Here is a 23,605-nt window from a genome sequence, read left to right on the forward strand (position 1 = left end):
TCTTACAAATGGCTCAGGGACCCTCCACGATGCAACACCCCCAGGATGCCTCCCAGTGTGAAGGCATCCATCTACCCAACCATTTCTTTACCGCAAATTTTGCATACCAAGAAAATGTCCACACTCACCGGTCGCTAGTGAAAATGTACCCCACCAGATCCTTAAAAATTAACAACAGGATGCAGAAGGTTATAGCAAAGACTCCTGGAGGTAAAAACAGCAGAGAAACAGCCAGTGAGAAAGGAGATCTGCAGGGCACCGGGAGGCTGGGCTTCCCGGGCACAGACCACTTGGGTGAGTCAATGACTGAAGAGTCTAAGCACCTGTGACCAGCAAGGCGACAGTTGAGGACTTCTTGGCCTGCTCGATGTCTCCAGCGCCCAGAGCATTCCCTACCCGGATACTGGTGGCCACACTGAAGCCTGAAGGTATCTAAAATGAAAAGCAGACACACCATAACGAAAAGGGAAGAGTGAGCAGGGAGCAGAGAAGTCCCTGCCTCTTGGCTCGGTTCTCAGCCCAACCGTGCACCTTCCCCAGGGAACAGGGACCCGGGAGATCATGGCATACACCTCAGTGGTAAAACCTGGTCCTAAAAGTTCTGAGAAAACAGATTTGCAACCTCCCATTTGCCTAGCCGAGTGCTCCCAGGCTGATGGGAATCTCCATCGCATACTGGGCTTTTGGGCAAGGCTTCTAAGGTGTGCAAGGGAGGATCCCGCACAATCGTGTTTCCTCCTCTGCGTGCAGAGGACGGACTGCCAGGAGCCCAGGGGAAGTCTGTTCTGAAAGACCATCAAGGGATCAAGTTTAGAAAACAGAATTCCAAAACGGCGACCTTTCCCCTTCCCCGGAGCGTCGGGTAAAAAGGAACTTTAAGGAAACGCAAAGATGCACACCCAAGCTCATCCCAGGCAATGTGGCTCCTCACGCCATGAACCTAGCGCCATCACCCTTTGCGCCCAGGCATCTATCTGTGTTGTGACAACCGGAAAAGATTCTTCATGTCTGGCAAGTGTGCAAATCAAATCAAGTCTTTCAGATCCGGGGGGTGCCTGGCTGGTGTCTGAATCTTGATTTCGGCTCGGGTCACGTTCTCACGGTTCATGGGACCGAGCCCCACGTCAGGCTCTGCACTGACAGCAAGAATTCCACTTGGGATTCTCTCTCTCCCTCTTTTTCTCTGTCCCTCCCTTATTTGCATGCCCTCTCTCTCTACACAAATAAAGAAGCTTAAGCAAAAATCTTTCAGATCCGAACAGTGCTAGGACGTGCAAACTCCCCAGAGCTCACCGGAAAGACCCCACCATTCCAGATGGGTCCTGCCTGGCTCTTCGATGAAATTTTACTCTCGTGTATCGTTTCACAGGTTACTAATGGGATGAATGCCTACATTCGTTCTTTAGATTCTCTTCTTTTCATTTAAAAAAAAATTTCTTTTTAACGTTTATTTATTTTTGAGAGAGAGAGAGACAGACAGAGCATGAACGGGGGAGGGGCAGAGAGAGAGGGAGACACAGACTCGGAAGCAGGCTCCAGGCTCCGAGCCATCAGCCCAGAACCCAACGCGGGGCTCGAACTCACGGACCGTGACCTGAGCTGAAGTCGGCCGCTTAACCGACTGAGCCACCCAGGCGCCCCTTTGGGCTCTTTTCAAGAGAACCATCTAGCACCCCCACGCGACCGGCTCCCGGACACTCACCATGTACAAAATGACGGTCACTTCATACACCACGGACTGGGCTCCCAGCTCCACCATGCCGAGGATACCTGGTGGAGAGAGGCAGCTGACACCGTGCTTCCGGACGGGGCCCGTGCCCACGCCAGCCATCGCCACCTGTCCCCACACTGACCGCTCAGTAGGCTCCCGATCTCGTAGGCCCACCACTCAATGCACAGCATGAGCATGCCGGGGAAGGCCAGGTCGAAGAAGCCGGCCCAGTCATGCAGACACTCAAGGGACCACCCTGCAGCAGGGACAGAGACACATCACCAACACACGGGGCCACTGGGCTGGAGCTCAACCCGAGACAAGACCCACGTCCGAGCTGGAGAACGAACAGCAGACTTTACCTCCCCAGATATCTTGGTGCAGTTTCCTCCAGAGGATGTACAGGAAGAGGAGCAGCACGAGGGTGAACTGGGAAATGGTATTTGCCAGTGCCGACCCCCTGGAAGGAACGGTCCCAGTGAGGGCAGGTGCCTGTCCATCGTGCGGGGACTCCCGTGGCAGCCCTAAACGCATCTTCTTTCCGGAGCAGCCTCGCGGTCTGTCCCTGACCGTGCTTTCCAGAGCGGCCCAGGGAGGGGACCCCCACCGGGACACACGACCAAGTAGAGGTCCCCCCCTGCCTCCCATCCCCAGAATCAGCTGGACTCACATCACCCCGAGATCCAGTTGATAGAGAAACAGATAGTTGATGAGGGCGTTGACAAGATTGGCGACAACTCCGGTGAGGATCTGGGGCAGTATGATTCCCTGAAACGAGGAAAGACCGCACCGCGTGCTGGAGACCAGGGAGCAGGGCGGTCACTTCCTCCCCAAATGCACACGCGCCACAGGCATAGCCCGAGGACCCAACCGGATGCCTGTCCTTGCTGCTCCTGGCCTCCTGCCTCCCCCCTCCCTCCTCCTCCTCCCCTCCTCCCCCGCCTGGAGGCGTGAAACACAGGGACGTGGGCAGGAGAGGGCCCGGCAACAGACAGGCAGGACCGCCAAGTGGTTCGCCTACCAGAGCACAAGGACTGGCCGAGACGGAGTATAAACAAATCACGTTCCACACTGGACAGGGGGTGACCAACTCAGCACTTTTTCAACCAAATAGAAGTTCGGAACACTGATCTAAGATGACCTCACAAAGCTGGGGCGTGGGAAGGACTCCATCCCACCCGGCTCTGCTTACAAGTACAGGGCAGAGAAGTCCGGGCTGTTTGGCATCTTAATCTAAGACTTCAGGCGGGAGAGGAAAATGACACGGGCTGGAGACGTACAAGGCATCAGGGGATCAGAATCGCAGACGCCATGAGGCCGGCTGCTTCTCCCACCTGCAAGGTGTCACCCGGCCCCTCGTCTGAACGCCTACTGCTTCCTCACCCTCGGACAAACCTGCTTCTCTGAAATCACGGACCCTGGGACATTTCGCCGTGTGAAGTCGTTACCGGTGAAAATAAAAGATCCCTCTCCTGCCTGGGGGATTGAAGTCACTCTCACACCCCAAAGCAGCAGCCTCGATCTTCCAGCTCAGGGGCAGAGCTTCTCGCGGATTTCTGGACACAGCAATCCACATCTATCTGAGCTCTCTCCGGTCCCCAAGGAGAAAGGACGTGGGTCCACTTTGCAGGGCGGACCTGGCATTGATCCCTCTTCTGCTTCGCTCGGAGCCTACCAAAACGTGGCTTCCCCTGCACTGCACCTAAACTCCATCCATCAGAATCATATGATAACTCTCCCCCGCCCTTGCTGGGGGAGAACCACACTCCTCTGATCCAGCCACACTATGGTCCACACCATGCTGCGTATTTGTCTCAAGTGGTCTCCTGGTCAGGGACCAGGACAAGGATTGTGGCCAACCGCTTATGTGGGTCACTTATTTATCAGGCAACCCTGCTTATTAGTTTTTAGCAAAGGAGGCAGGGGACCACACAAGCCTTTCGGGTAGAGAGAGCAGAGGTAGCATGGGGTGAGCTTGGCCCTGGGAAGGAGTGGCAGCAGGGAAATTTGCTAAGATGCTACGGAAGTATCCGCCGAAGGATAAGGGAAGAAGAAGAGAGGAACTGAGGCTGGAGGTTGGAGACAGGCAGGACCACAGGACCATCAGTGACCGGACGTAAGAGTGAAGGAAAAGATGGAGAGCCAGATGAGGGCAGGTTCCCCAGAGATGAGGTGTTCGAGGCCCCTGACTGGGAAGGAAGGGCAGGCAAGTGGAGAGGCAGGCCTGGGGGATGAGAAGGTCAAGTGCGCAACATGCATGCGCCTCCTAGAGGCAGCATTCCAGACTGGCGACTAGAGCTATAAATGGGGGAGCCCTGGGCACACAGATGGAAAGAAAAAACACGCAAGAGACAGCTTCCCTCAGAGGAAGGTCAGCAGAAGCCAGTGGGGTCGCCTTGTCTACCTCTCTTCCACCCAGAAGTCTAAGCAACCCCCCGGTTTTCTCTGGGGCTCCTTCCACCCTCCCCAACTGTATTAACTTTGCCCCCAGACCAGCTGCACACTCACATATCCTACGCTCACAGAAGGGCTGGGCCCGAAGACGGAAACTGGGTTAAATGCAACTCCCTCCCTCTCCAGAGATCCCTGCAGACAAGGAGTCATTTCGTTCTACAGGATCCGCCCCAGTGTTACGATTCCCGTTGCTTCTGAAGGGCATTTCTCATCACAGACCTGCAGCATCTTTTGTTGGGACCACGTCCATAACTCTCCTCTCTCCCCCTAGCAATCGGTTTCCCACCAGCTGAAATCCACAGCAGAGAACCAAGGCTGAGCCTGGGCCAGCCCACCTCTCTGATTCTGTCATCCACTGTGCCCCTACACCCATGCTGTGGCCTCTGTGCTCCCACGTCCCGGTGACCAGAACCCCTTGGGAACCCCGCGTAGTCTCCAAACCCAATTCAAGCCTCTCAGCCCCTCTCAGCTGCAGGCTCCTCTTTGTAGGTCTCTGCAGGTCCCTCAGAGTATCTGAGAGAGGGGTTTTCACTCCCAGTGTCCTCACTGGGCCAAGCTGGAGCCTGTGGCTAGGAGCCCCCATGCTGGCTGGGAGCCTGGCAGTCAGGGAGAAACCCCCGAGCATCTAACGCCTCCTCGTGGCTTCAGACGAGGCCACGGGCTGGCAGTGGACAGACAGGCCAGCGCTCAGCCGTGCAGACTTCTGCCCCTTTCCAGACCCTTCAAGTGTATCATCCTTACGCTGACGGGAGACTCGGAAGCTGTTTTTGTCCACAGGGTAATACCTTAAATTTAAGAACATTAAATAAACGGAAAACCTCCTCCCTTCTCTCTCCCCTCCCTTGTGCCCTCGGTCGCACGTGCCCTGGAGAGCCTGCCTGTGTGGCCACGACCCATTGCCCGGGACCCTCATTTCCCTGGATTCCTCTGGAAGGAAGTCAAGGGTCCCACATACGCTGGCATCGTAAATCCACGCCTACCGAACCAGGGCAGCCGTCACACAGCTTTGGCCCCTGCTGCTGGTCACAGTTCTCCCTGACATGACATGCTACGACGTGGGCCTTCACGCCCCACTGAGGAGAGCCGGGCCTTTCAGACAGGCTGAGAGGAGCTGAGAGGTTGGCTCCCTGGAGCCCGCCCGGCGCCCTCTGGGGGACACAGGCACACACCCTTCACTTCCAGAGAGCCAGGTAACAGCATGGAGCCAAAGAACGCTAATGCTACCCCTTATCCTGCCAATGACAATATTTCCAAGGGGGAATCAGATAAGAATGTTCCAGAGCCAACAAGAACATACCCTTCCCTTGATTTCACTTCGTAAACTTCTCCACACCGAAGTCCTGAGCGCGCCACACGGGGAAACGTATTTCGGTGGCCCCCAGCAGGTGAGGTTCCCCACCCTGTTACCCACGAGTGTTTTCAGGGCCCCGATCCCCGAAAGCCATAAACTCCCATGAACCGCGCCCCCCACAAAGAAAAAAGGAGAGTCTACATTACCTGATTGAGCAAAAATTTAACTTGTAACGTGTAAATAAAGATTGCCTACAAGAGAAGAAGAAACGAATGTTAACATCTGGGCCTTGCCATGTAGCAAGGAGCCATGGCTTGGTTGCCCTCTGCTCCCCCGTGGACCCACAGAGGCATGCCGTCTCAGAAGGGGACAGGGACAGGGGGCGGGAGCCGAGGTGTCTAGGGCCAGGGCGTTCCAAACATCTCTTATGGATGAACAGCATCCAAGGGACCCCAGGGCCTGGGAGAGCAGTTTCCTTGGGAGTATGACGAGGAGCCTTCTGGGGGACAGTGGGGCTGTAAAGGAGGCCCCTGGGCAAACTCGGGGGGGGGGCACCCCTTTTAGAGACCAAGTAACAGTCCTATTTGGTGGCGTAACTAAACAATACGGAACTTTATCTTTTTTTAACGTTTCCAGAAATTTATTTTGAGAGAGCGTGCACACCTGCACATGGGGGAGGGGCAGAGAAAGAACGGGAAAGAGAGGACCCCCCCCCCACCAGGCCCTGCACTATCAGCACAAAACCTGACTCGGGGCTCAATCCCACAAACCATGAGCTCGTGAGCCGAGCAGAAACCAAGGGTTGGGTGCTTAATCAACCGAGCCACCCAGACACCCCGAGAACATTAAACTTGAAAGGCTTCGGGGTAAATTAAAAGCCACAATGCCAACTGTGATGGCAGACGGCTACTTTTAAGGGCTGAATTACAGCCATCCAAATTCGTATGTTGAAGACATAACCCCCAACGTGGCTGTATTTGGGGAGTCTTTAAAGAGGTGATTACGTGAACATGAGGCCATTAGCGTAAGCTCTAACCCGACAGGACTGAGGTCCTTATAAGACAAGAGACACCGCGGCTGCACCCACACAGGGGGAAGGCCGCGAGAAGAGGCAGCCAAGCAGGAGGTGGTCTGCAAGCCAAGGAGAGGCCTCCAAGGGTATCAACCCCGCGACCACCTTGATCTCGGACTTTGCAGCTTCCAGTAGTGTGAGAAAACGTTTAAGCCATCCAGTCTGCGGCGTGTTGTCAGGGCAGTGCAAGCAAACCCACGCAGCCCCGCCGTCCCAACGGAGTAAAATAATTTTAATTGTTCACTGACCGCGAGCTTCTGTGTCAGACGTGAACATACACTTAGGGTTGTGTGTGATCACACAGCAAGGAAAAAAAAAAAATCTAAAGGTTCAGAGTGAGGCCCTAAGGAGTTCTGACATGGGAGAGAATTTACCCTTATCTAAAAGAAGAAAAAAGAAAAAAAAAAAAAAAGGCTGAACTCCTTTCCGCGGAGGATATCCTGGAGACCCCTCCAGCGGCATAAGTTCAAGACAGTGGTTCACTGAACTCGCCTCGGTCCCGGGGTCTCTCAAAGGACACACGTTTGTGTCTTTTACAGGCATAATTAAAACCCCACTTCTTAAAGGAGCCAGCGTCACACGTGTGAATCACAGAAGACTGACCCAATGCATTGGGCCCACAGGTAGCTTCCACCAGTAAACCCCAAGAAGGGGACCTCATGGGGTGCTTGGGTGGCTCAGTCCATTAAGCATCCGACTCTTCATTCCGGCTCAGGTCGTGATCTCACGGTTCGTGGGACTGAGCCCTGAGTCGGGCTCCGCGCTGATAGCACGGAACCTGCTTGGGATCCTCTCTCTCTCCTCTCTGCCCCTTCCCCACTCGTTGTGGCTCGCTCACTCTCTCTCAAAATAAAATAAACTTAAAAAAAAAAAAAGAAGGGGACCTTGTAACCCTTGAAAACTTACAGGCAGGGCAGGAATGAAGATCATGACATAGTCCTGGGTAAGCCTGTACAATGAAAAGCAAAAAAAGGCCACAGAGGTCTCTGTGAGGGAAGGGTGGGTAGGAGAAGCCAACAAAAACCATCTTTCCCGTTCTTGGCTCTTTCTAAATTAATGGGTTTCGACTGCTGGAGCAAATGCGAAAATGAGAAACACCTAGACCTTGTCCTCTTAAAACTGCCTCTCTTGGTCCTTCCAAATCTTTAGGTCTAGGAAAGGGTTTTTCAACCTCGGCACTAGGGCCAGATAGATAATTCCCTGCCGCGGAAGGAACCTGTGCATCGAAAGATGTTTCGCGATGTCTCCGCAGAGCCCCAGGAACCAGTTCTGATCCCCGGAAATGCCTCCCAACATGGCTAAACGCCCCCTAGGTTCACCGCCGCGGGTCTAGCACAAGGACTTATTTTAAAGGTCTTGATTAACTCGACCAGCAGCTGGCAAACACATCAGCCCATGAGAATCCTCGAGGGGAACTCTGAAAGACACGGATGCCCTTGCCACACCGCAGGCCAATTCAAACGGAACGCCGACGGGGGAGGGGGACCGGGCATGGGCGGGTTTTAAAGGCACCCAGGTGATTTTAGTATCCACCAGGGCCAAGAATCACAAAACCGTGAACAAATGCCCTCAACGCCTATCTCGAGCGGAGAATGTTTGCAAACCTTATTTCAGTATAAACGACGTACCCCCAAGTCACCCAGATAAGGAAGGGTCTAGACCTTGCTTGCCAGGTGTGAAAAGCACTACATAACGCCGGCCTCTGTAATTCCCAGAGGCTGAACCTGGATTGGGCCGTTTTTCTGCCAAGACGGACCCAATCCCCTCCCCCACCCCACGGCATGGGCCCATCTTACCTGGACACGGCTGGGTCCTGCCTGAAGAGATGCAGGATGTTCTGGGTGTTGACGAAGAGTGCCCAGCAGGGGAAGCAGGAGAGAAGCAGCACCAAGGTGCCCCTCTGCAGGATGACCCCCACGTGCTTCAAGTTCTGGCTCCCATACGTCTAGGTGCACACGGTCCAAACAAACCCATGAGTGCAGAAATGACACCCCTTATACCCCCCCCCAAAGGCCTTCAATCACGCCTTTGCCACGCTCTTTACGTTAGTGGTTCTCAGACTTGACTACCCATTAGCATCACCTGGAGAACTTTTTTTTTTCGATTTCCTTAAAAAAATTTTTTTTAATGCTCATTTTTTGAGAGAGAGAGAGACAGAGACAGAGCACGAGCAAGGGAGGGGCAGAGAGACAGGGAGACACAGAATCTGAAGCAGGCTCCAGGCTCTGAGCTGTCAGCACAGAGCCTGACGCAGAGCTCGAACCCACGAACCATGAGCCGAAGTTGGACGCTTAACCAACTCAGCCATCTAGGTGCCCAGAGTATGCGACTTTTAATCCCAGGGTGGTGAGTTCAAGCCCCACATTGTGGTATAGTATTTACTTAATTTAAAAAAAAAAAAAAAAAAAAAAAAAAAGGAGTGCCTGGGTGGCTCAGTCAGTTAAGTGTCCTACTTTGCCCCAGATCATGATCTTGCGGTTTATGGGTTCGAGCCCTGCGTCAGGCTCTCTGCTGACAACTCAGAGCCTGGAGCCTGCTTCAGATTCTGTGTCTCCCTCTCTCTCTGCCCCTCCCTCGTTCGCACTCGGTCTCTCTCAAAAATAAATAAACGTTATTAAAAAGAAAGTAGCACACTCCATGAGGCCAGCCAGGCACCCCACCTGGAGAAAACTTTTAAAACACTGATACCAGGGTCCCACTAAAGATAGTCTACATTTAGGGGCATCTGGGTGGCTCAGTCGGTTGAATGTCTGACTCTTAGTTTCTGCTCAGGTTGTGGGCTCATGGTTCGTGAGTTTGAGCCCCAGCTGGGGCTCTGTGCTGACTGTGCAGGGACTATTTGGCATTCTCTCTCTCTCTGCCCCTCCTGCTCTATCTCAAATAAAGAAATCAACTTTTTTTTTTTTAATTTTTTTTTTCAACGTGTATTTATTTTTGGGACAGAGAGAGACAGAGCATGAACGGGGGAGGGGCAGAGAGAGAGGGAGACACAGAATCGGAAACAGGCTCCAGGCTCTGAGCCATCAGCCCAGAGCCCGACGCGGGGCTCGAACTCCCGGACCGAGTGATCGTGACCTGGCTGAAGTCGGACGCTTAACCGACTGCGCCACCCAGGCGCCCCTAAAGAAATCAACTTTAAAGAAAAAAAGAGTCTGGATTTAACAGGTCCAGGGTGGGACCCAGATATATCAGTCATTGCTGTTTATTTATTTTTGAGAGAGCACAGTGGAGAGGGGAAGGGAGAGGGGACAGAGGATCTGAAGTGGGCTATGCACGGACAGTGGCGGGCCGAATGTGGGGTTTGAACTCACGAACCACGAGATCATGACCTGAGCTAACGTCGGATGCTCAACTGACTGAGCCACCCAAGTGCCCCCACATCAATCACTTTTAAAAGCTCTCCATGTGATTCTTTTTTTTTCCTTTTTTTAACGTTTATTTATTTTTGAGAGAACAGAGTATGAGCGGGGGAGGGACAGAGAGAGACGGAGACACAGAATCTGAAGGAAGCTCCAGGCCCTGAGCTGTCAGCACAGAGCCCGACGCGGGGAGACTTGAACTCAGGGACCGCAAGATCATGGCTTGAGCCAAAGATGCTTAACCGACCGAGCCACGCGGGCGCCCCTCTCCATGTGATTCTAAAGGCCAGTCAGGGCTGCATCAGCTGGAAACCAACCTACTAGACGTGCAGTATCTCGGGCCCTGCCCCCCACCTGCCGAAACAGGGTCAGTGCGCGCAGAAGCCAGCTCCTAAGGGCCTACAGAAGCCAAAAACTCTGTGCCATCTCTCCCTGGGACGTGTTCAGTGACATCTGTACGGGAGCCTGAAGCTAGCTATAGAGAGAATAGTTACCACCATCGGACTTGGCAGAGAGCAGGTCAGACGTGGCCCTCTGCCCCTCCCCCACCCCAGACCCACTCGTTCAGCAGTTACCAGGATGCCACCAGCCTGCTCTGGCAAGCCCCGCTGGTAGCTCAGAGGGACGTTCAAGTCTGAGACCCACGGGGACCGTGCCACCAGACTCAATGATGGGGGAAGTCATAAAAGGGACTCGTACAAAATGTCCCACGTGGTCAAAAGGCAACGTAAGGTGGCCGTGCACAAGCCTGCGAGACACCCAGCCACGCTTCAAAGAAAGCAGGCACCGGAAAGTGGAACTGACGGCTGGCCAGACGTCATAGGGCTGGCCGTCAGCAAGTCCCTCCCCGCCGCGCGCACGGCCCTCCCTTCCTGCCGCTGGGGACCTTCCGGCTATGCTCCGGAGAAGATGTTCAGGGTCACCGTGAGAGTCACCTGGGGCTTCCGTTTACCTGGGAGATGAGGGTGTCACAAGCAGAAGATAAGCCAAAGCCCACCGAGATTCCAGTGACGTTGATCATCTGCCAAGAAACGCAAGGAGACGGGAAGGCATATTCTCTGTCTGCTCTGATCAGAGGCAGCCTCGAGCCTCCGACAACCCTCACCAGTCGGCCTACTCAGCCCCATTCTCCGCCCGGAGCCCCTGCACAAGTCCACTGGCCCCACTTTAATTAAAGGACGCGCACGAGTTGAGAGAGAGGAAACGTCTCGGCCAGAGGTCACTACAAAGCCTTTTGCTTTCTTAAATCCCAGGCATTTGGCTTCCTGACTCAAGAGGAACGTGAATCCTTCTTAACGGCAATGTAATGTGGTGGGGTGGCAGTTCTGGGTGAGTCCCCCTGCTCAAGGCCAGGTACGGCCTGTTACAATATCCCAAAGGGTTCTGAGGGCTCAGAATCAAGCCCCCGAAGCCAAGACCAGAGGGCTTCCAGGTGTACTTGTCTTGACCAGGGTCAGCAACTAAACCCCAGGGTCCCTGGAGCTTTGGGGAGCCCAGGGCAGCACCCCCAACACCAGGGAGTGGCATCACAGGATATCTGGAACCTGTTACCTCTACCTGAGTCTGCCGGGAGGTTACAGAGACAACAGCCCCAAACTGGACTCAGCCTAGAAGCACCAGCTTGCTTTCTTTCTCTTTCTGAAGTGTTTATTTTTGAGAGACAGAGAGAGTGAGCGCAAGCATGAGCAGGGGAGGGACAGAGAGGCAGAGAAACATAGGATCCAAAGCTGTACTGATGGAAGCAAGCCTGAGGCAGGGCTCGAACTCACAAACCGTGAGATCATGACCTGAGCCTAGGTCAGACAATCAACCAACCAAGCCCCTCAGGCGCCCCAAGGACAGCTTTCTTGTGCTTGCTTGGCTAAAGAGATTTTGCCAGAGGCTTGCCAGGTGCGTTTGTTCCTCCCGGATTTCCAAACATTAAAACCACAAAGGGATAATTAAGCCTGGGGGTTTCTCACATTGTTCCCCGAAAGCAAGACAACCCGTATATACCCAAGACCCGGTTCAGAGTAGTCTTGCCCAGTTCCGAGGTAGCAAACACCAACGGCTAAGTAAGGTGGACGTGTGCCTTAGCAGAGAGCACCAAGGGGGAATTGGGGAGGCTGAACAGGGGCACACAAGCCACCGAATCCACCTTCCTAGAGACACCTCGCTGGCCAAACCAAACAAGTTGGCAGGGTCGTTTGGCCAGACATAGCCACTTAGCCACTGGCAGAGGTCAATGACATCTCTCTTTGGTTTTGGGGACTCATCCAGGATACAGAGAGGATTTGGGGTTCCTCCCAATTTTAGGTTTGGACACTAGGATCCAGGATTCCATCTTCCACTTCTGTGTCAGGGAGATGAAAGTCAAGGCGGAGGTGGGGGGTGTCACAGTTTCTCCTGATGAAGTCAGACTTCACCCCCCCCCTTTAGGATTCCCTTCTCCCAGATGTGGGACCAAGAACAGAAGGCCAGAGCGCCACAGATTACAAATTCACTGATGTGGGAGGCGGAGTAAGGGCCCTCCAAAGATGTCCCATCCCAACCCCCGGAACCCCGGGAAAACATGAGGTTACGTGGCAAAGGAGAATTATAGCTGCAGACGGAAAAATGGTTACCGCCCTCGCCAACACCGTGTTTTCAGCCCAGTGAAACCCCTTGGTGACTTCTGACCTCCAGCAGCATAAGATGATATGCTGGGTTGTTTTAGGCCATTCAATAGCGACACCTCATAACAGCAGCAAGAGGGAACTCAGACGGCTTTCAGAAACATGTGTTAGCAAGTCCCCTACATACCGCAATCGCGAGGGTGACGGCGTCCAGTTCCAGCTTCCCCAGGTGGCCACAGAACACGGAGCTCACGAAACTGATCAGAAACACCATCAACTGGGCCAAGAACTGGGAAGAGACAGAAAAGGAGTTGCGGGTGAGTGTCCCAACTGTCACAGCCGAAGGAGGGTGTGAGGGCCGGGGGGCGGGGCGCCCCCACCCTCTGCAAATCAACGCCAGTAACGGAATCTGGCTGGTATCGGCCTCTGCCAACTTTCACAGGCCAACACGCAACTTCAGGTAGGCTTCCAGAAGGATGGTAAAAAGTTCATCTGCGACCGCTACCAGAATCACATTTTTAAAACGTTTTTTGTTTATTTTTGAGAGAGAGACAGAGTGAGCGCAGGGGAAGGGCAGAGAGAGAGAGAGAGAGAGAGAGAGAGAGAGAGAGACAGAATCCGAAGCAGGCTCCAGGTTCTGAGCTGTCAGCACAGAGTCCCATGCGGGCTCGAACTCACGAACCACGAGATCGTGACCTGAGTGGAAGTCCAACCCTTGGAGCCAGCCAGGCGCCCCCAGAATCACATTTTTGAGAACTTTCTAGCTTTTTAAGTTGATTTTTCACTGCAGAGTCTCAGGCCGCACGTCACATGTGTACATTCTCTGAAGTTGTCACAGGCTGCCTTCTGGGATAACCCCCCTGTTCTCCCAAATTCCTAGTGAGGACTGGAGAGAATGCCGCCTTCAATCAGTTCCACAGGCAGGAACACCTAAGGCAGACACGAGGTTATCCTGCTGGAAGGTCAGCGGGCTCTGGAATCTTGGGGAGAGACATCCCCAATCTGCCAAGCATGTTTAATTCTGGAATCCTATGAAGGCTCAGAAAGGAGGGCAAATTCAGCTTCTGGAACAATGAGCCATCATTCCAGGAACTACCATGACTTGCTCCCCAAGGCTGCAGCTGCATATTTGGACACTTACCTTATCTCCTTAGGTTAATTTTTTTTTTCTTTCTTTTTTCTCCTTAGGTTAATTTTTTTTTTTTTAATTTTTTTTTCAACGTTTATTTTTTATTTTTGGGACAGAGAGAGACAGAGCATGAACGGGGGAGGGGCAGAGAGAGAGGGAGACACAGCATCGGAAACAGGCTCCAGGCTCCGAGCCATCAGCCCAGAGCCCGACGCGGGGCTCGAACTCCCGGACCGCGAGATCGTGACCTGGCTGAAGTCGGACGCTTAACCGACTGCGCCACCCAGGCGCCCCTGTTTCCCCATTCTTTTTTTAAAAAAAAATTTTTTTTTTCAACGTTTATTTATTTTTGGGACAGAGAGAGACAGAGCATGAACGGGGGAGGGGCAGAGAGAGAGGGAGACACAGAATCGGAAACAGGCTCCAGGCTCCGAGCCATCAGCCCAGAGCCCGACGCGGGGCTCGAACTCCCGGACCGCGAGATCGTGACCTGGCTGAAGTCGGACGCTTAACCGACTGCGCCACCCAGGCGCCCCTGTTTCCCCATTCTTTTTTTAAAAAAAAATTTTTTTTTTCAACGTTTATTTATTTTTGGGACAGAGAGAGACAGAGCATGAACGAGGGAGGGGCAGAGAGAGAGGGAGACACAGAATCGGAAACAGGCTCCAGGCTCCGAGCCATCAGCCCAGAGCCCGACGCGGGGCTCGAACTCCCGGACCGCGAGATCGTGACCTGGCTGAAGTCGGACGCTTAACTGACTGCGCCACCCAGGCGCCCCTGTTTCCCCATTCTTTTTTTAAAAAAAAATTTTTTTTTTTCAACGTTTATTTATTTTTGGGACAGAGAGAGACAGAGCATGAACGGGGGAGGGGCAGAGAGAGAGGGAGACACAGAATCGGAAACAGGCTCCAGGCTCCGAGCCATCAGCCCAGAGCCCGACGCGGGGCTCGAACTCACGGACCGCGAGATCGTGACCTGGCTGAAGTCGGACGCTTAACTGACTGCGCCACCCAGGCGCCCCTGTTTCCCCATTCTTTTTTTAAAAAAAAATTTTTTTTTCAACGTTTATTTATTTTTGGGACAGAGAGAGACAGAGCATGAACGGGGGAGGGGCAGAGAGAGAGGGAGACACAGAATCGGAAACAGGCTCCAGGCTCCGAGCCATCAGCCCAGAGCCCGACGCGGGGCTCGAACTCACGGACCGCGAGATCGTGACCTGGCTGAAGTCGGACGCTTAACTGACTGCGCCACCCAGGCGCCCCTGTTTCCCCATTCTTTTTTTAAAAAAAAATTTTTTTTTCAACGTTTATTTATTTTTGGGACAGAGAGAGACAGAGCATGAACGGGGGAGGGGCAGAGAGAGAGGGAGACCCAGAATCGGAAACAGGAAACAGGCTCCAGGCTCCGAGCCATCAGCCCAGAGCCCGACGCGGGGCTCGAACTCCCGGACCGCGAGATCGTGACCTGGCTGAAGTCGGACGCCCAACCGACTGCGCCACCCAGGCGCCCGCCCCCTCCTTAGGTTAATTTAAAGCCACCTCCCAGGGCGCCTGGGTGGCTCAGTTGGTTAAACCTCTGATTTCCACTCAGGTCGTGATCTCGCGGTTCACGAGTTCGAGCCCTGTGTCGAGCTCTGTGCTGACAGCTCAGAGCCTGGAGCCTGCTTTGGATTCTGTGTCTCCCCCGCTCCCCCGCTCTCTCTCAAAAATAAAGTAAAAATAAAACGAAAAAACACCTCCCACCCTCACCAGCCAGAGCAGTGGAGTACCTCTCGGGAAAGCCCTTCTTTCCCAGGAGGCTTGTGTGCTCTCACCCCCGCTCTCTGGGAGACAGAACAGAGGCCTAAGGATTGACAGCTGCTGCTGGGGTCTGCCCCAAGGGCCCCTTCCCAAGCGGATGGGACACAGAGGAGCTTGTGCTGGTCCCATCGGCAAAGGGAAAGGGACTCCTCCTGCTCAGACCTCAGACAAGGTTCCATCTTTCTTGGGCCCCCAAGTGGCACAGCTTCTCACCTGACAGGACCTTCTGCTATGGAGCAGAAGGGATGCTTTCAAGACGCATTGCAGAAGCAAGCCAAAAACCAAAGAGCAGGCAGGGGACAACGAGCAGCTAGGGGCAGGGGGGAAAATAAAAAAGGTTGGCATGGAAACCCAATCCTATAGAACCCAAGCCTAGAGCCAAGGTACCCCCCGTAGGCCTGTGCCAGTGGGACGGGCCAGGATCTGGGCCTCGTCACCATCCTCACAGATGTTCTCTGTGGTTCCGTCCAGGGGACCTCGCTGTCTCTTTCGACTGTGAATTTATATAACTTTAAAGATCATGGGGTCCTTTATTTTTTTTAGTAAACTCAGTATCACGGTCACTAACTTCTCAGCCTCCGTGCATGTAAACAGTGGCAGATGGCTGTATCACAGAATCTGTTTTCCTCTTTTCCACGGAACGTGATTTCTACGACACAGTCCCCCCACAGGCCACATGTGAGCTGTTTTCCGTGGCTTCACGTAAAAACGTGCTCAGTCTCATCTATCATCAGGCCTCTGGGCCACTTTCCCAATTCTGCTCTAACTGATCATGCTACACAGAACGCCTTTTGTAGTTGGGCAGGGAATGGGCATTTTTGTAGGCCAAGTGTCCCGTCCACCAGCGGGAATAGTTATGTTTCTTGGATGAAAAGGCCAGGAAGTCTAGCTGAGTTCAGCTAACCCACGTGAGATGCAGTGTTGAGGCCACTGAACACTTGCTGGGGTCATGGCAGTAACATGGGGTTCAGGTCGCCCAACACAGCAGCCTTTTTGACCTTCAGTCCCAGGAGGATCCTGGCTCCAGGGTTGATGTTTGTTAACCGCGTAACGTTTATATCCTGGTTTCAAGCCCTTTGGGTGAGCTCTTGACCATGGCTGTGGTCCCTACACAAAGGATCACCTGAGGGGGGTGCCTGGGTGGCTCAGTGGGTTAAGGGTCCAAATCTTGATTTCGGCTCAGGTCATGATCTCATGGTTGTTAGTTCAAGCCCCGCATTGGGCTCTGTGCTGACAGAGTAGAGCCTGCTTGGGATCCTCTCTCTCTGTCTCTCTCTTGGCCCCTTCCCTGTGCTCACTCTCTCTCCCTCAAAATAAATAAATTCAACAAAAATTTTTAAAAAATTAAAGGATCACCTGGGGATATTTATCAGAAAGCTAACACCCGGCCCCTAGCTTAAGAGACTGATTCCGGACATCAGCAGGGCTGTGAGATCTGCGTTTCGACACCCCAACGCCCACCCCATGCACACCCAGTCAAGACGTGTTGGTCAAGGACAAGATCCTCCCAAATTGTCCCATCACACGGCATGTTGCTGTGCCTGGGGAATTAACCAATTCCCGACACAGGTTTGTTCCCCGGGGCGCCTCAGGGGCCGCTGTCTCCACGACAGCATGACTGGCAATGGCTACATGTAGTCAAATGCACAATAGAAATGGCCAAACTGGGGCCGCCTGGGTGGCTCAGTCAGTTACACGTCTGACTTCAACTCAGGTCATGATCTCATGGTTCATGAGTTCGAGCCCCACGTCGGGCTCTGCGCTGACAGCTCAGAGCCTGGAACCCGCTTCGGATTCTGTGTCTCCCTCTCTCTCTGCCCCTCCCCTGCTCACATGGTCTCTCTCTCTCAAAACTAAATAAACATTAAAAAAAAAAAAAAGGAAAAAGGAAATGCCCAAACTAGTGGGTGGGGGGTGGCTAAACAGTGATGGGTACTAAGGAGGGCACTTGTTGGGATGAACACCGGGTGTTACATGTAAGTGATGAATCACTAAATTTTATTCCTGAAGCCATTATCCTGCTATATGTTAACTTGGGTTTAAATAAAAATTGATTTAATTTAATTAATTAAAAAAAAAAAGTGGCATCTGTTTCTTCCTGCCACGGAGGCCCTGCTCATTTTTCGGCCAAACAGAACTCTCGCTATGTGGACGCTTTGGAAGGGTGCTCTCCAGGGCCAGATGCCGGGGAGGCAATGGGTGTGAGCCTGTCCAGTGTGCCATACGAGACAGTTCTAGAAGGCCCTGGTCTCACCCCCCCCCCCCCATGGATGCCTGAAAGCTTACTCCTGTAGCGAGAGGCCAGCACTAGAAGGAGCTTGCGAGGTCGTTGGCTACGGCCTCTTCTTTGACACCCGAGGAAATCCAGGCAGGCAGGCTGAGCCACCAGCCCCAAGTCACACAGCTGGTTAGTAACAGAGGTAGGACGCAAGTCACCGGACTCCCAGATGGTCAACTGGGGTCAACATCTTTGGAGCACCAAGGACGCGCCAAGCACTAGGGAGACGGACGGAAGTAACATGAACACCATCCGCTCCATTCCTACACCAATGGAACCCACCACGTAGCACAGAAAGATGTTCATCGTGGAATAACACTGCCAGTGACACACGTGATGGGTGCTACAAAGGAGGCAGGAGCTCCGAGAGCACAGCCTGGGAGTCCGAGAAGGTTCTGGGAGAAATGAAGTTCAGCTGAAACCTGAATGGTGAAGGTGGGCGGTCTGTCTGGGGAGAACGTTCCAGGCAGAGGAAACACCGAGTGGCAGGAGGGTGTGGGGTCTGAGGCAAGGCTGGGGCACTGAAAGGAGGCTGGGTGAAGGACCAGTGGGAGACTGAAACAAGAGACTGGAGGGCCTCACGGAGACCAACGAAGGAAGGGGACAAGCTCACACAGCACATCTGAAGAGGAGTTTGGTGGCTCCAAGTGGAGCAGTGGGGCCAACCTAAGAGGGAGACACAAGCTGGAGGCAGTAGGGGCCCAGACCTGGAGTGCGGAGGAGGAGAGGTGAGCAGGTGCATCTGGCGTAGAGACAGCTAGGCCTGGGTGAGGGAGGGGACAATGGAGGAGGGTCCTGGACCACTCCCTTCCCCTCACGCCCATCACCCTTTGAGATGCCTCCCACTCTTTTAGACCTTCATCAGCCAAGCCTAGATCGTCTTCTGCCTTCTGGAAGCTTGCTCCTGCCGAATCTTACATGCATCACTAAGTACTGCCCGCTGATTATTTCCCCACTGCCTATAGGATAAAAATCAAACCATCAGCCTGCAGGTCTGGTGTCTCTCCCGACTGCCATCCAGCCTGTCTGTCCAGACGCCCCTCACCATGCGGGGCTTGCTCTGTCGTTCTGCCCTGCAGCCCTAGAACGTTCTCCAGCTCCCTCTCAAGTATTCCTTTCTCCACACAGATGGGAACAAGCTCCCTCAGTTTGGGTCCAGGCGATTCCCCCCTTCTTTTCCACCCTCGGCAATGCTGCACACAGCCCATGCTCCTAGAGAGCAGGCAATCCCTCCTAGGGATTATTTTTCAGGACTCTGACTCAGCCTGGCAGTGAAGATAAAATGCTAATGACAAAGACAAAGTAGAAAAGCCCAAGGCTAGGTAGTTTCAACCACCGCCTCCCTCCCTCACAAATACGTTTTCTGCAGAATAAATGGAACATGCGCCGACATGTTTTCTGATATGCACCTTGTTCCCTTGCGTTAGGCATATTCTCTCCTTACAGGCCTCATCTGAGGTTCATTCGGAGTGGAAGAGAAGTCAGTCCTAATACCTGGGCCTCGATACTATCTTGGATCCATGTTAATATGAGAGGCTGGAAGGGAGGCAGTCAAGGGGAGAGACAAAATCACAAGGAGGAGATTCAGACCAGGCATCCTACCTAATTGATGGTGGAGCCTTAGTATGGAACACGGAGTGTGGAAAGAGACTAAATAATGAGTGACAGCACTGTATGACCTCTTTGGGTAAAGCAGTCAGGTACAAACCCCCACCCAAAGGGCTGGAAGGAAATTCTCAAATTGCCTGGGTGGGGAAGTTTCAGAGTGTTTTTGTTACCTTCTTTGTCCTGGTTTTCTACTTTTGTCTATAAGTAATATACATTGGGTAAAGCAGTCAGGTACAAACCCCCACCCAAAGGGCTGGAAGGAAATTCCCAAATTGCCTGGGTGGGGAAGTTTCAGAGTGTTTTTGTTACCTTCTTTGTCCTGGTTTTCTATTTTTGTCTGTAAGGAATATACATTGTATCGGTAATTAACACAGTCATATACATACAAACACGCACCCACGGGCTCCAACAACACAAAGGGCCCAACAGGTCAACAACTCAGGCTAGTGCTGATCCCTAGAGACCGGGAAGGTCCCCCTACATCAAGGGAGACCAGGTTACAATGGGGACCAGAGAGAGGAAGGACTTGTCCTGGGAGAGGCTAGGTCTCAGCAAGCCGCCTTGCGGTGTTGTATTATTAGAGCAATAACAGCCTTATAGAAGCCTTTTCTCACAGCAAGTCTGACAGCACATTGAGCCAAAGCCCAGATTTCTATCCTTATTTTAGGGATGAATAAACAAAAGCTAGAAGAGGTTCGGGAACTACTCAAATTCACATAGTCGTTTCCCAACCTGCCTTCTGAGATCAAAGCAGGGAATAGCCCCCCAGATACAGAGATTCCAAACCACGCATTCTCTCTCTCCATTCTCCAAGAAGAGGTTCACAAACACCTTCCTGCTAGATAGAATTTCATTTCACGGCTTTATCCCTGGCATTACTCTTGCCCCCAGGCACACCACAGCAGGTATCATGAGATCCCTCAACCAGTGATGTCACCACGCCAGGAAGTGCCACGTGACCGCCTTAGCCGGTGCAGGTGCAGAACTCCCACCAAGTGGCCAAAAGCTTATTCCCGCCTTGAAACCCCAACTGGTTCTTCTTGTCCAATGAAATGACTCTTACTCCGTTCACTTGAAAACCACCCAAACTGTCAGGAGAACGGGGCTGGGGTTATATTTTTCTGTGGTTCCTGTGGCTTTCAAAACCCGCATTGCTTTTAAATAGACAACGCAGAAAAAGCCCTAACCTTAGAATGATAAGAAAAAAAAACCTCAGCCCCACAGAGAACCACATTAAAAACTTTCTACGTCTTCAACGCACCCAATAACGGGGGAGGAGAGTGACAATAATCCCGAAGGGTCCGGAGATCTAAATCCAAGAGAGACGGGCAATTCACCTTCCTCCTCCCTGCCTCGAGACCACGTAGCGACCTGAAATCCCGACTCGACAGCTAGTTTTCAAGCCAACCAGATTCCCCGAATGTTCTGCGGTTCGGGAACCGGCTTGCTTCGCTGGAATCCTCCCCCAGCGAAGGCACCCGTGGAGCGCCTTTAGGCCAGCAGGTCCCGGTTCCTTCGGGGCTCCCCATGCCCGGGCGGGGCCCAGCTGCGCCACCTGTGCCCGGCGGGTCGGCCCCCGGGACGGTGCAGAGCGCGACCCGGGACGCACGCGGAGGCACCGGGACGCGCGCCCGCGCGGCTCTGGGCACCGAGTCCCCGGGCGCCCGCGCGTCTGCCGCCAGCTCGCACTGACCCCCTCCCTCCCCCTAGGTCACCCGGGGCGACACGCGTGCCGGGCCCCCGACCCGCCGGGCCCAGCCTCCGACGGAGGCTACCTTACTCACCGCGGGGCCCGCCAGAATCAGGAGCGCCCGCAGCTCCTCTCGGAAGCCGGGCAGAAGCTGGCAGCGAGGCCCACGACGCTCGGGGGTGGCCCCCTGGCCGCTCGGCTCGGACACCTCTATAGCCTCCATGTGCCCGGAGTTCTGCGGCCGGAGAGCGTGGAGACGGCCTCCTGGAGGACGCAGTGCCGCCCCCACGCCAGTCCCCGCCCCAGACCTCCCGCCGCGCGCCGGGAGCCCGCCCGCAGCCCGGGGCCCCGCCCTGCGCGCCCCCTGCCCGGACGCGACCTTGGGCGCCTCCCTTGCACCCCTGCACCGCTGCGGACGCGACTCCTACCGGGAAGGCAGCGTTTGCAAAAGCTCTGGAAACACCCAGAAAGCGTTCGAGGGGCTGGGTCCTCGGAGCCGCGGACGCCAGGGCTCGCCCCGGCCCTGCGCCTGCCCCGGGGGTTTCAGGTTCTGAAACGTGCGGCCAGGAAGGACCTCGAGTCCTCGCTCCGGGACGGGGCTGGCGGCCAGCCAGGGGCGCGGGCTGGGCACACGCCCGCCCTGGCGGGCACCTGGGCTTTGGTGGCCCCCGCTCTGCGGAGTGCGCCCAGCACCCGCTTTTGAGGCTGGGTTTGGAATTGACGTACTCCCTTTCCCCCCACCAACTGTGTTACAGAACTTAGAATCTACCAGAATAGAGCGACAAGCCCACATTTCCCAAACAGAACGATTCCCGTTCGGCCGGGCTTCTTGGGGATTTATCCTCAATCAGCCTGAAGTGGGAGAACCAGGACCTTTTCGTCCACAAAGCAGGATTTGAGGGACACCTGCCGCGTGGTCCCCGGGAGAGCAGAGCAACTTGCTTGCCTCCTAGACCCTCCGTTGCCTCCTCTGTAAACTCGGAATAGTTTCTCCATCGCTGGTTCTGGTGAGGATGAAATGAGGTTGTGTCGGTGAACGACGTGCCTTCAGTCTGGTACACGATCCTTGCCCCGCAGACGTTAGTTACCAGGATAGGGTGATTTCTGTAATAGTGGAAATTCCTTCTCCTGCAGAAGCGATCCAACTTAAGCAAAGAAAATGGAAAGCATAAAGTTTGGGGCTCCCCAAGCCAGGAAGTTTGGATTCAGGGATTTTAAAGCAAGGTCTTTGGCGTTCTCCCTGTCCCCCATCTCTCCTCCCCTTCCCTCGTCTTCCCACCGGTTTTGATTCTCTCCTTGGTTTCATTTTTTTCTACATAGGCAGCCTCTCTTTTCCTGTGCTGGGCAGAGCTGCCTCTGGGAACCCTCACCCCTTTCTTTCCCACCCCGTAAACCAGATAATAAGGCCCTCTCTCTTCTAGCTCCAAACAAATAAACAGACAAAAACCAGAGAGAAAACTTGAGTGGTCAGATGGAGGTTTCTTGCCCACTTTTGGGGAAATCATCCCGGGGAAGGCAAAGAAGGTCTAATGTTTGCCTAGACCTGGACCATGCGCTCAGGCCTGTCTCCAAAGGGTTGGGCTCTGTGATTGGTAATAGTCTCACCAGAATTACATGCAGGAAAGTGGAGGAGGAGGTGAGGGTCCCGATAGACAAAAACCCTAGGATATACGCTGACTCTCCAATCACGGCCGTTCTTCACTAGTATTCCGGAGCCTTGGCCAATATAACCAGACGTGGAACGGAAGTGTGATATATATGTGTGTGTATATAGATTTATGTATATATATATATATATAGAGAGAGAGAGAGAGAGAGGCCAAAGCATTACAATTGCAGTTACAATTACACACGATCCAAATTAAGCAAATGGGAAAGAAAGCTAATAGACTTCATAAGGGGATTTAACAAAGTTGCTACGGACAAGTTCTTCAGCAGATAATTCCAGTCCTTTACATTGGTAATACCATATATGAATATACTGGAGGCAGAAATCGCTTTCACAACAGCAACAAAGCCTCCTTGTGATGGGAAGCATCACTTCTCACTCCCTAAGGGGGCTGTGCCCAGTGACTTCCTTCCAAAGGGCACAGTCTGCAACAGTGGGGGCGGGGTGGGGGATTGGTCACTTTAAAGTGGAGAAAACTGGCAACGCTCCCTCAACCAGATGATCAAGGTCACTATCAAAATCATACGGATAGCATGCACCTGTCTGAGTTCCCTATGGCTGCTGTGACAAGTTACCACAACCTTGATGGCTTGAAACCACAGAAGGTCATTCTTTCATAGTTCTGGAGGCAGGATGTCTCCAATCAAGGACTTAGCAGGATTGGTTCCCTCTTGGGGGCTCAGAGGGGAAATCTGTTCCATACTTCTCTCCTAGCTCCTGGTGGCTGCCTGCAGTCCGTGATATTCCTTCTTTTGTGGCCACATAATCCCAATCTCTGTCTCCGCCACCACTTGGCATTCTCCCTGGGCATCTACCTCCCTGGGCACCACTCATTCTTTTTTTTAACTGTTTAATTTTTATTTTTTTTTATTGTTTATTTTTGAGAGAGACAGACAGACAGACAGAGCGTGAGTGGGGGAGGGGGAGAGAGAGAGAGGGAGACACAGAATC

General features: G+C 53.5%; 1 protein-coding gene across 1 annotated transcript in view; it reads right to left on the bottom strand.

Moving 5' to 3' along the window:
* The window catches only part of SLC47A1 (solute carrier family 47 member 1), a 39,654-nt gene extending 18,397 nt beyond the window's left edge, over nucleotides 1–21,257 (bottom strand). Inside the window, exons 1-12 of the mRNA XM_003996362.6 lie at nucleotides 21,080–21,257; nucleotides 12,669–12,770; nucleotides 10,840–10,908; nucleotides 8,325–8,473; nucleotides 7,435–7,477; nucleotides 5,663–5,707; nucleotides 2,382–2,479; nucleotides 2,074–2,171; nucleotides 1,854–1,967; nucleotides 1,703–1,770; nucleotides 324–432; nucleotides 129–204 (exon numbers count right to left, since the gene is read on the bottom strand). Of these exons, the coding sequence (XP_003996411.1) occupies nucleotides 129–204; nucleotides 324–432; nucleotides 1,703–1,770; nucleotides 1,854–1,967; nucleotides 2,074–2,171; nucleotides 2,382–2,479; nucleotides 5,663–5,707; nucleotides 7,435–7,477; nucleotides 8,325–8,473; nucleotides 10,840–10,908; nucleotides 12,669–12,770; nucleotides 21,080–21,208 (1,100 nt within the window). The 5' untranslated portion in view covers nucleotides 21,209–21,257. The remainder of the gene's footprint in view (nucleotides 1–128; nucleotides 205–323; nucleotides 433–1,702; nucleotides 1,771–1,853; nucleotides 1,968–2,073; nucleotides 2,172–2,381; nucleotides 2,480–5,662; nucleotides 5,708–7,434; nucleotides 7,478–8,324; nucleotides 8,474–10,839; nucleotides 10,909–12,668; nucleotides 12,771–21,079) is intronic.
* Between the last annotated feature and the right edge of the window lie 2,348 nt (nucleotides 21,258–23,605).

The sequence above is a fragment of the Felis catus genome, chromosome E1 (genome assembly GCF_018350175.1).
Source record: "Felis catus isolate Fca126 chromosome E1, F.catus_Fca126_mat1.0, whole genome shotgun sequence".
NCBI lineage: Eukaryota > Metazoa > Chordata > Mammalia > Carnivora > Felidae > Felis > Felis catus.